The sequence below is a fragment of the Lagenorhynchus albirostris genome, chromosome 11 (assembly GCF_949774975.1).
Source record: "Lagenorhynchus albirostris chromosome 11, mLagAlb1.1, whole genome shotgun sequence".
In the NCBI taxonomy this organism is placed as follows: Eukaryota; Metazoa; Chordata; class Mammalia; order Artiodactyla; family Delphinidae; genus Lagenorhynchus; species Lagenorhynchus albirostris.
The window spans coordinates 102,389,316-102,402,021 of NC_083105.1; the positions used below are offsets into that span (position 1 = coordinate 102,389,316).

The 12,706-nt window shown below is 44.2% G+C and overlaps 1 protein-coding gene across 1 annotated transcript; it reads left to right on the forward strand.

The window, feature by feature from the left end:
- The first annotated feature begins 690 nt into the window (after nt 1-690).
- On the forward strand, nt 691-1,512 carry LOC132528580 (10 kDa heat shock protein, mitochondrial-like). Its single transcript, XM_060164435.1, has one exon. It carries the CDS (start codon nt 1,043-1,045, stop codon nt 1,349-1,351), a length of 309 nt encoding a protein of 102 aa, XP_060020418.1. The 5' UTR covers nt 691-1,042; the 3' UTR covers nt 1,352-1,512.
- The last annotated feature ends 11,194 nt before the right edge of the window (nt 1,513-12,706 follow it).

Consider the following 12,706-nt stretch of genomic DNA (forward strand, 5'->3'; position numbering starts at 1 on the left):
GCCACAACTACTGAGCCTGCGTTCTAGAGCCCGCAAGCCACAACTACTGAACCCGTGTGCCATAACTACTGAGCCCGCGTGCCGCAACTACTGAGCTTGTGCTCTAGAGCCTGCGAGCTACGACTACTGAGCCCATGTGCCACAACTACTGAAGCCCACGCACCTAGAGCCTGTGAGCCACAACTACTGAGCCCGCGTGCCACGGCTACTGAGCCCGTGTTCCTAGAGCCCCTGCGCTGCAACAAGAGAAGCCACTGCAATGAGAAGCCTGCGCACCACAATGAAGAGTAGCCCCCGCTCGCCACAACTAGAGAAAGCCTGCGCACAGCAATGAAGACCCAATGCAGCCAAAAATAAATAAATAAATTTATTTTTAAAATAATAATAATAAAAAAATAAAGAACAAGCAAACAAAAAGCATGTTTTAAGAGCCTGTTTTACTTGGAGAGGAAGGTGAGCACAGGCCTGCCCTCTAGATCAAGAGGCCTCATGTTCCTGGAGAAAGAAAGGACTTCTGTGGGTTCTCGGAGACTTTGCCCAAGCAGGCAGGGGTTGCACGCCCTCCAACCTCACCCTTGCAGTGCGGATCGTACTGAGAGTGGTGAGCAGCTGGGTTTTTTGTTTTTTTTAATTAAAAAAAATTTTTTTCTTTTATATTTTGGCCGCACCGTGTGGCATGTGGGATATTAGTTCCCTGACCAGGGATCAAACCCATGACCCCTTCAGTGGAAGCGCAGTGTCCTAACCACTGGACCACCAGGGAATTCCCGTGAGCAGCTATTAACACGCCAGTTATGTAGTGGATGGGCAGGAAAAAACACTGAAAAATGTCCACTATGGCAAAGGTAAGTATATTTTAGGGTGGTGAAAGAGAAGCCCCTTGGCCAGGCAAACATTCAGATGGTTGTCCTGTTCTCAACATCAGAGTCCTCAGCAAGAAAACAAAACCAGAGTTCACGTGGCAGGGGGGTCGGACTGCGGATCTCTCCTTTGCGGCGGCGGCGGCCAGAGAGCGAGAGTACGAAGTGTTGCAACCCGAGTCATGGCAGGACAGGCATTTAGAAAGTTTCTTCCCCTCTTTGACCGAGTATTAGTTGAAAGAAGTGCAGCCGAAATTGTAACCAGAGGAGGCATTATGCTTCCAGAAAAATCACAAGGGAAAGTATTGCAAGCAACGGTAGTAGCTGTTGGATCCGGCTCTAAAGGAAAGGGTGGAGGGATTCAACCAGTTAGTGTGAAAGTTGGAGATAAAGTTCTTCTCCCAGAATATGAAGGCACCAAAGTAGTTCTAGACGACAAGGATGATTTCTTATCTAGAGACGGTGACATTCTTGGAAAATACGTCGACTAAAATTAGTCACTATTGAAATGGCATCACGTGAAGCTGTCACTGAAGTTCTGAAATCTTTCATCGTGTAAATAATTTCTGTGTTTCTTTTATAATAAAGTAATGATATCCAAACGAATGATATTCAGTGTCTCTGAAATTTAGTTTCTCTGTATTGATTTAAACATTCCCAAATAAAGGTATATAAATGAAAAAAAAACAAAAATAAACCTTCCAATCGATGGAAAACAAACTAAAATCTAACAACAAACATGGAGGAAACTTGAAGCTATTGTGCTGAGGGGGGAAGAAGTCCGTCACAGCAGGACAGATGCTGTGGGATTCCACTTCTACAAGGCCCCCAAAAGAGAGCCACAGAGACAGGAAGTAGGGTGGTGGGTGCCCGGGGCTGGGGGAGGGGCAGGGGAAGCTGGTGTTTAATGCGGACAGTTTCAGTTGGAGAACATGAAAAAATTCTGGAGGCGGATGGTGGTGACGGTTGCACAACAGTGTGAATGTTCTTAATGCCACTGAGCTGTGCACTTAAAAAATGGTTAAAATGGTAAATGTTATCTTATCTGAGCACAATTTTTTAAAAAGTTGCCCATCCAGCTGATGGACTTTCAAAGGTGCAGCGTGTAACCAATCTTGAACTGCCTCACGATCTTTAACCAAACCAGCTTATATTTTTTTCCTACAAATTTCCTGACAAGAGTGTGAAATACAACTTTGACATTTATATACAAATATATATCTATATACACACACACACAAATGTATGTTACTATGACACATATGTAACCTAACATATACATGTAAAATAAACAAAACAACAAAACCAAACTAAAAACAGCAAGCAGCACTCAAGTGACAAAGGCAGTGAGTCTTCACCAGACTCCCTCCCACGGGGTGGAAACATCCCAACAGCCCACCTGTTTTCTGGGCCCAGAGAGCAGAGCTGCAGCTGAAAGCCCTTCCCCCCACGTGTGTCCCCACAAGCTGCCCTTGCTCCGGGGCAGGTGGCTGACGTCCCACTGCTCTGTGGCCTTTCCACCAGTGCCCAGCTGGCTTTCTTTCCAAGGACGGTGTCATTGTCTGTGTGCACAAGCCTATCTGCAGCTTCGGGCTTTAGGACGAGTCCTGATCTTTGGACGTGGAGCAGAACTGGGGCAGAGGGAGTCTGGTGTCTGGAAGAGATACCGCGGTCGGTCGCCTGACGCCAGCCCTACCCTGGTTTTGTAACTTTCTGCAGCGATGGCCCAACCCTGATGGCCTCAGTGTTCATCAGAACATTTTGCTCTGTTTTCGCTTTTGAAATAACCGTCTGGGTGGGAGCCCAGGTGGCTGTGGCTTGTCACCCCACACTGCCTCCACCAATGAGAGGGCCCCTGGGGGTGCCCGCTGAGGCCTGCCCTCTGGACCCGGAGCCTCCCACTTGGGGTCAGCACGGGCCTGATGATGTGGAAACGTCACTGCCAGCAGACTCAGAGCAGGGAGAAATGGAAACACCTGATACTGCTTGGGAAACAGTTGAACTCGTTCTCGTCCGGCTGACCCTCGTCCTCAGAGACCTTTTCCTTCAGTTGCAGTTTATTTGGCTACCGCATAGAAGCTGGGGAAAATAGACAATACTGACAATTTCAATCCTCAACACTTTTTTTTTTTTTTGCGGTACGCGGGCCTCTCACTGTTGTGGCCTCTCCCGTTGCGGAGCACAGGCTCCGGACGCGCAGGCTCAGCGGCCACGGCTCACGGGCCCAGCCGCTCCGCGGCATGTGGGATCCTCCCGGACCGGGGCACGAACCCGTGTCCCCTGCATCGGCAGGCGGACTCCCAACCACTGCGCCACCAGGGAAGCCCTCGACATGTTTTTGTTTTAGTTTTTGTTATCAAATGATCTCTCATAATTTGTCAGAAACATCCCAAGCTTTGGTTGGGATACTGCCCTTGCCCGGACCAAAGAACCCGTCGACACAGCTTGTTTTTTCTGTGTCAGGAAAAGCAGGGCTCATTCTACAGTCTCACATTATCTCCAAAACTCAGGCTGGAAGGGACATTTGGCCTCTTCCACATCTCCCACACTCCAATCTGACCCTCTTTCTGGAAGAACATGGACAGGCAGGTGCTAACATCACATCCCTTTCTGAGGGCGGAGAATCTGAGGGCAGAGGAGAACCAGCTCCCGGGAGCGAGAGTTAAACAAGACAGAAGTGGTGCCGGCCCCTTGACGGGACCTTGCTTGGAGGCAGAGGGGTCTTCACCTTGGAGGTGCCGTGTCATCACCTTCTCTTCACTGGCTTTCGGCTCTGAGTGTCTGCCCTCGTGTCACTGTGGGCAGCTGTCTGCTCGGCCCCTCAGGCTGGCACCCTCTCCCCCATTCACTCTCCTGTTTTCACCCTCCCTCCTCACATCAGCAGTACACGTCTTACAAAACCAGTCAATGGAGGACATTCCCTGGCGGTCCAGTGTTCAGACCCTGTGCTTCCATTGCAGGGGGCACGGGTTCAATCCTTGGTCGGGGAACGAAGATCCTGCAAGTGTGGCCAAAACAAAACAAAACAAAAAGTTAGTCAATGGAGGAAATCCCAAAGATTTATTCATTGATTCACCATATATATTCTGAGCATAAAATTTAAAAATCACTAAATTAAAATCACTAAATTTAGTGATTTTAAATTTAGTAAAATTTAAAAATCACTAAATTAATGGAAGTTTGGACTTCCATTAATTGAAGAGATGACGTAATTTATTTTTTATTTGTTAAATTTAATTTTTATTTTATATTAGAGTATAGTTGATTTACAATGTTGTGTTCGTTTCAGGTGTACAGCAAAGTGATGCAGTTATACATATACACATATCCGTTCTTTTTCAGATTCCTTTCCCATACAGGTTATTACCGAATACTGAGTAGCGTTCCCTGTGCTATACAGTTGCTGTTTATCTATTTTATATATAGTAGTGTGTGTATGTTAATCCCAAACTCCTAATGTATCCCTCCCCTGCCCCATTTCCCTGAAGAGATGACAAAATTTACATCTCACTTGAAAAAACTACTCATTTAGTTTTCTCACTTTGACAGTGTTGTATTTTCTTCTTTCCATAGGAAGCTGGGGTGTTACCTGATTACTCCACGGGGGTAGTGTTCTGAGTCATGAGTCCATGATGGCCACTACACGTGGTGTCTGGCGAAAAGTCCACTTGGCATCTGGCTGTGCCCTCACCCACAAAGCTGCACCTCTCAAACAGAAGCCACTCCTACTATGACACTGTTAATATTGTAAATATAAAAAATGCACGCAAGAGAAACATTTCTCCTTAATTCATGACATTAGCTTTGATGTTACTTCAAACAGAATGCTCCTTTCTAATTTACCCTGAATTCCATGCTGGCGTTAAATTCATGAGGACAGAAAAGCTGAACACGTGCATCAATTTGTTAGAATCTAGAGATGGGAGAATGCAGAGCAGACGTGGTGGGTATCCTTCCGTGGAGCTCGTGTGCAGCCCCCATAAAACCCACGTCTTAGCGGGATCGTTTACACAATACAGATGACATCAGGCCAAAATTCTAGATTGCTCTGCAGACTCCCTAATTCTTCTTAAAATATATAGAGGTATAAAATCTTCAGAAATTTATGATATTTTAATAAATTAAGCACAGGTAATAACATATAACACACAAACAACATAACCACCACCGCTAGTCTCACACCCTAGATTTATAATGGTTATACTCTTGCTACATGCGCATCATCTGTTTTTCCTCCAAGGAACTAAAACATTGTGAATGTCGCTAAAAATCCCTTTAACAAGGGCTCTCAGTCCTATTCTCTTTCTCTCTCCATTCTACAAGCTGGTACGTTTTTCTTTTTAATTCCAGTCAATGCCATTTTACACCTCATGTTGTTTTGCAGCTCGGTGTTCGTCCCCCGTGTTTTTGAGATCTGTGCACACTGTTCTGCCTGGATGCAGCTTATCCTTCTTAATGATACGCAGTATTGCAACGTATGCACACACGCATTTATAGATCCATTCCTCCACCGGTGCATTGTTTGGTCGTTTCCAGTCCTGTTTTTTTTTTTTTTTTAAGTTTTTATTGGAGTATAATTGCTTTACAATGTTGTGTTAGTTTCTGCTGTACAATGAAGTGAATCAGCTATATGTATACATATATCCCCTCCCTCTTGGACCTCCCTCCCTCCTCCCCCATCCCATCCATCTAGGTCACCACAGAGCACTGAGCTGAGCTCCCTGTGCGATACAGCAGGTTCCCATTAGCTATCTATTTTACACATGGTAGTGCATTTATGTCAATCCCAATCTCCCACTTCATCCCACCCTCCCCTCCCCCCCGCCCTGTGTCCACATGTCTGTCTTCTACGTCTATATCTCTATTCCTGCCCTACAAATAGGTTCATCTGTACCATTTTTCTAGGTTCCACATGTATGCATTAATGTACAATATTTCTTTTTCTCTTTCTGGCTAACTTCACCCTGTATGACAGACTCTAGGTCCATCCACATCTCTACAAATGACCCAATTTTGTTCCTTTTTATGGCTGAGTAATATTCCATTGTATACATGTACCACCTCTTCTTTATCCATTGATCTATCGTTGGACATTTATGTTGTTTCTATGTCCTGGCTATTGTAAATAGTGCTGCAGTGAACATTGTAGTACACGTATCCTTTTACATTATGGTTTTCTCAGGGTATAATCCCAATAGTGGGATTGCTGGGTCATATGGTAGTTCTATTTTTAGTTTTTTAAGGAACCTCCATACTGTTCTCCATAGTGGCTGCATCAATTTACATTCCCACCAACAGTGCAAAAGTGTTCCCTTTTCTCCACACCGTCTCCAGCATTTACTGTTTGTAGATTTTTTTTTTTTTTGTAGATTTTTTGATGATGGCCATTCTGACCGGTGTGAGGTGATACCTCACTGTAGTTTTGTTTGTTTGTTTTTTAATTTATTTTATTTTTATTTATTTTTGGCTGTGTTGGGTCTTTATTGCTGTGTGTGGGCTTTCTCTAGCTGCGGAGAGTGGGGACTACTCTTTGTTGCAGTGCGTGGGCTACTCATTGCAGTGGCTTTTGCTGTGGAGCACTGGCTTTAGAGAGCAGGCTCAACAGTTGTGGTGCACGGGATTAGTTGCTCTGTGGCATGTGGGATCTTCCCAGACCAGGGCTCGAACCCGTGTGCTCTGCATTGGCAGGCAGATTCTTAACCATTGTGCCACCAGGGAAGTCCCTCATTGTAGTTTGGATTTGCATTTCTCTAATAATTAGTGATGTTGAGCATCTTTTCATGTGCCTCTTGGCCATCTGTATGTCTTCTTTGCTGAAGTGTCTATTTAGGTTTTCCGTCAATTTTTTAATTGGGTTGTTTGTTTTTTTGATATTGAGCTCCATGAGCTGCTTGTATATTTTGGAGATTAATCCTTTGTCCATTGCTTCATTTGCAAATATTTTCTCCCATTGTGAAGGTTGTCTTTTTGTCTTGTTTATGGTTTCCCTCGCTGTGCAAAAGCTTTTAAGTTTAATTAGGTCCCATTTGTTTATTTTTGTTTCTATTTCCATTACTCTAGGAGGTGGGTCAAAAAAGATCTTGCTGTGGTTTACGTCAAAGAGTGTTTTTCCTATGTTTTCCTCTAAGAGTTTTATAGTGTCTACATTTAGGTCTTTAATCCATTTGGAGTTTATTTTTGTGTATGGTGTAAGGTAGTGCTCTAATTTCACTCTTTTACGTGTAGCTGTCCAGTTTTCCCAGCACGACTTATTGAAGAGGCTGTCTTTTCTCCATTGTATGTTCTTGCCTCCTTTGTCATAAATTAGGTGACCATGTGCATGGGTTTATCTCTGGGCTTTCTATCCTGTTCCACTGATCTATATTTCTGTTTTTGTGCCAGTACCATACTGTCTTGATTACTGTAGCTTTGTAGTATAGTCTGAAGTCGGGGAGCCTGATTCCTCCAGCTCCGTTTTTCTTTCTCAAGATTGCTTTGGCTATCTGGTGTCTTTTGTGTTTCCATACAAATTGTAAAATTTTTTTGTTCTGATTCTGTGAAGAATGCCATTGGTAGTTTGATAGGAATTGCATTGAATCTGTAGATTGCTTTGTGTAGTATAGTCATTTTCACAGTATTGAATCTTCCAATCCAAGAACATGGTATATTTCTCCATCTGTTTATGTCATCTTTGATGCACATATTTATATATCCATTCCTCTACTGATGCATTGTTTGGTTGTTTCCAGTCCTCTTGCCGATACAAAGGCTGGTCCATGAACATTGCTGTACAAGTTTTCCAGTGCACCATGCAGTATCTTGTTACTCAGCATCCCTCCCCTCCTCCTGAAAAATACAAGCACCTTAGCATCCTTTAAGTCTATACACACCACCCTCTCTTACATGCTACATTGTGAGGTCCTTAGTTACACTTTTTAATATATATTCATCATCAATATAATATACAGTTATACAGTGAATGCATATTTAGATTTATTTAAAGTTTTACCTATTTCTGGGAATTCCCTGATGGTCTAGTGGTTAGGGCTTCACACTCTCACTGCCAAGGGCCCGGGTTCAATCCCTGGTTGGGGAACTAAGATCCCATGAGCTGCCACATAGCCAAAAGAACAAACAACCAACCAAAAAAAATCAAATAAAGTTTTACCTGTTTCTTTGGTTACGATTCTTTCTATCGTTCTATTTTTTTAATTTATTTAGTTTTGTGTATATTCACATATATGTGTGTGAGAAATAGATCATATAGGTAAAATACATAAAAACATGCACATACTACAGTATTTATGTATGAATAATATGATGTCTGAGATACACTTCAAGATAGTCTGGGAGGGGAGGAAGTGGGTGAAGGCATAGATGAAATAAAGTTGGTTGTATACTGGTAATTATTAAAGCTGGGTCTGGATACAGGGAGCTTATACCATTTGCTCTATTTTTGTACACAATTAAAAATTTTCATGTATGTTAAAGAATTGAGAAAAAAAGAAAAGGCACCATACTGGCAGCAGAGGTCCTTTCCCCCCTCCCCAAGCTCACCCAGCATTGATTTAGCTCTGTCACTTTTTGCAAGTCACTTCCCTCCTCTGGGCCTCAGTTTCCTTCTCTTTAAAACGATCAAGTTGGATCCTATGATATTTAAGACCCCTTCCTGCTTTGACACGGTAAGAGATAGCACAGGGCTTCTCTGTTGTTGCTGTTTCTGCTTTTCATTGAGATATAATGTACATGCCACATAATTCACCATTTTAAGGTGTACAGTTCAGTGGTTCTTAGTCTGTTCACAAGGTTGTGCAACCATCTTCACCAGCTAATTATAGAACGTGTCCATCACCCCAAAGAGGAATCTGATACCGGCTGGCAGTCACTCTCTGTTCTCTTACCCCACACCCTGGCATCCACTAATCTATAATACTTTCTGTCTCTGTGGACTCACCTATCCTGGACCTTTCATATAAATGGAATTATAGCATATGCGGCCTTTTATGACCGACTTCTTTCACTTGGTGTAATGTTTTCAGGTGCACCCATGCTGTAGCATTTATTAGCACTTAATCTCTTTTTAATTCGTTTGGAAGGTAATCTGGGCAGCAGTTTATGGAACGGTTTGGATTGTGGTGAGATTGGTGGCAGGGAGACCAATTAGCAACTTATTGCAGGAGCCCAAGAAGAAGGTGCCCCTTAATAGGGGTGAGGTCTGATAAAGGCTCAGAGCTGCTGAAATGACCAAAGCGTAGTTGTAGTTATTAACCAAATTGAGGCCAAGAGAAGATGCCCATGTAGGCATAGGACAGCATTCTCTAGAGCTAAGTTGCTTCCCAATGGAGTGGCATTATGAACTCTTAGATGTGCTGTTTATGGACTGTCTGCTCGTCAGCCTGTCACTCAGGAACCCTCCCCTCCTCCTGAAAAATACAAGCACCTTAGCATCCTTTAAGTCTGTACACACCACCCTATCTTGCATGCTAGTTTGTGAGGTACTTTAGTTCCACTTTTTTATATATAGCCATCAGCAATATAATATACAGTATACAGTGAATGCGTATCTAGATTTATGCATTCACTATATAAATATTTTTCACTGTATATTTTTTAATTGTATATTTCAGAGTTCTCCTGTGATTGCACCCAGGCTTGAAAAGCACGTGTCCACATGGTTTGGAGAATGGTTTTTAAAACAGGGAAAGTAGAGTATAACAGAGAGAGCTCTACAGAGTACAAAGAGCTGTCCTTAGCATCAGCCCAGTTCTGGGGGGATTTCCTGTTGTCTGCTTCTGTTGTCAACAAGATCTTCTAAAATCATTGCTTTGGACTTTCCATCTCCAGATTTTCTAGAGGGCCAATTTAATCACTGGTCCCTCCTGGGTCATATATCCAGTTGGCACGGTGGTAACCCAGCTGGGTTTGCACTTGCTTTCAACATTACCCTGGCATGTTCTCAGGTTATTTTCATCCATGTCCTGTGTGTGAGTTCCCCTTTCCCAAATTGTTGTGGATTGGATTATAGCTTCTTTCTTAATGGGCTAAATTTAAAGGAACACCAGCCAGTTAGAGGTGCCACATTACTTATTTAATTGAAGAGTGAACTGAAAGACAGTAGGACTAGGAAGATAAGAAGTTTGTTGGAGGGGCTTCCCTGGTGGCGCAGTGGTTAAGAACCCGCCTGCCAATGCAGGGGACATGGGTTCTATCCCTCATCCGGGAAGATCCCACATGCTGCGGAGCAACTAAGCCCGTGTGCCACAACTACTGAGCCTGTGCTCTAGAGCCCGCGAACCACAACTACTGAGCCCACGTGCCATAACTACTGAGACTGCGCTCTAGGGCCCGCGAACCACAACTACTGAGCCCACGTGCCATAACTACTGAGACTGCGCTCTAGGGCCCGCGAGCCACAACTACTGAGCCTGTGCTCTAGAGCCCTCGAGCCGCAAATACTGAAGCCCGTCCTAGAGCCCGTGCTCCGCAATAAGAGAAGCCATCGCAGTGAGAAGCCTGCGCACTGCAATGAAGAGTAGCCCCCGCTTGCTGCAACTAGAGAAAGCCCGCGCACAGCAACGAAGACCCAACGCAGCCCAAAAAACCCTAAATGGCAAATATTAAAGAAAAAAAATTAGCCAGTTCTTGGGCTTGGTGATGTGGTGCGAGTGTAAGGCTCACAGTTTGACTATTGCTCTGAGTCTACCCTTCACAGAGCCATTAGCTTTTAAACAATCCTTTTGTCTTTTGGTAGTGGTAACCATTTTACACTTTTAAGCAACTAGTGCCTGGAGCAGGCTTTCGTAACCTGGGATTGAGTCGTAAAGTTCAACGTGAGGTCTTGGACGAGCAGGGACAGTCATCTGGCAATTTGCAAATATGTGTGTGTATATTTAGTTTTCTGCGGGTTATAGATTCTCAAAGGAGTCTATAACGCCAAAAATGTTAAGAGCAACTCTGTTTACCTTGCTTCATTAAGTTCTCTGCATAGTGCCCTTTGCTACATAGTCTGCTGGTTAAGTGCTTGGGTAATATAGTCATAGCCCCTGCGTCTGAATCCTGGCTCTGCTATTTAATAGCTGTGTGACCTTAAACAAGTCACCGAAACTCTCTGTGCCTCAATTTCTTCATCTGTAAAATGGAGATAGCAATAGTACTATGTCATGAGGTTGTGCTGAGGATTACATGAGCATGTACATAACTCAGAAAATGCTCAGCACATGGTAAATATTCTATATATATATTAGCTATTGTTACTATAATTATTTTATTTATTTTATTTATTTATTTTTTTGCGGTACGTGGGCCTCTCACTGCTGTGGCCTCTCCCGTTGTGGAGCACAGGCTCCGGACGCGCAGGCTCAGCGGCCATGGCTCACGGGCCCAGCCGCTCCGCGGCATGTGGGATCTTCCCGGACCGGGGCACAAACCCGTGTCCCCTGCATCGGCAGGCAGACTCTCAACCATTGCACCACCAGGGAAGCCATTACTATAATTATTACATAGACGTGTCACTGATGATAATGATGGTGAAAATCGCGATGACTGATACCTTCCTGGAGCCACTTGAGTTGAATGAGAAGGCACAGCCACAAGAAATGCTGAATAAACAGCTGACTCTTCCGGATGAAGCTAACACAGCTTTTCCCTTGACGGCCAGCCAGACTCTTAAGCCTGGGCAACCTGACTTGACTGTGGAGATGAGTGTGTTCAATTATAATGGCAATTAAAGTGGAAAAAGCAACTTGGTTTTTAGACTTAACTAAAATGTATACTGATTCTATTTTTCAGGCTGGGATGGAACTGACTCATGGCTACGGTTCTGGTTTCTCACCCCGTGGAATGAGCACTGTTGATGCTCCACCAGTGATAAACGATGGATGGGGAAACGTGAACTTTTGATGAGCTGTCCTAAAGCGCCTCTCTTCGGGTCCTCCCACAAAATGCTGTGACAATCTAACATTTTCTTTAAGCCCACACCACCAGCCGCTGACGTCAACTGCTAAACGGGTTCGTGGAATTAGATTAGATTAGAATTTGTTCCAAAGGTCTTTAACCTTGTCCAGCTTTCAGTGACCAAAGTTTTCTTTAGAGAGCTGAATTTCAGGGACTTCCTTGGTGGTCCAGCAGCTAAGACTCGCACTTCCACTGCAGGGGGCATGGGTTCCATCCCTGGTCGGGGAGCTAAGATCTCGCATGCCGCACGGTGCGGCCAAAAAAAAAAAAAAGGAGAGTTGAATTTCAGGGTTACCTATTTACCTTTGTTGGGCCGAATTGGCCTTCCCCCAAATGCTTGAGAGCGATATTTTCCCCAGGTATTATTTTTGAGGCCTCTACTTTTTTTCTTTATCCCTTCCTTGCACGAGTAATTCCCAATCCCGGCCACAACCCCTCTAACGATGGCTGCATCTCTCCCTGAGCTCTCCCTTTGGAAACAAACACTCAGGGAAACCCTGATCCTAGAGTGTCAAGTAGAAATTGTGCAAAGTGATTTTATTCGGTTGCTGGCTGTCCATCACACCTAAAGTCCAATAGATCTATAGATAAATGCCTGAATACATTCAGGAGTGGAAGATTGAAGGCTAAGATCTAACCCCCATTGCTGTGTTTTTCAAAATGTGGTCCATGGGGACAGAAAGCACCAGCTATGTAATTTGCAAGACCCAGCCTCAAATGGAAGTCCAGGGCCTCTTGTTCAGAATTTCAGGACAGGACTAAGAGAACACTAAACCATGTGTGTGTCCTTCTGAGTACAGGGCCCTGTGCCAATGTGCAGGAGGGACGGCCAGGAAGCCGAGCCTGCGTGGAGCCCATGGCATCAGAGTCGCTAGAATGCGACTGGTAAAAAACTGATATCTGGGACTTCCCCA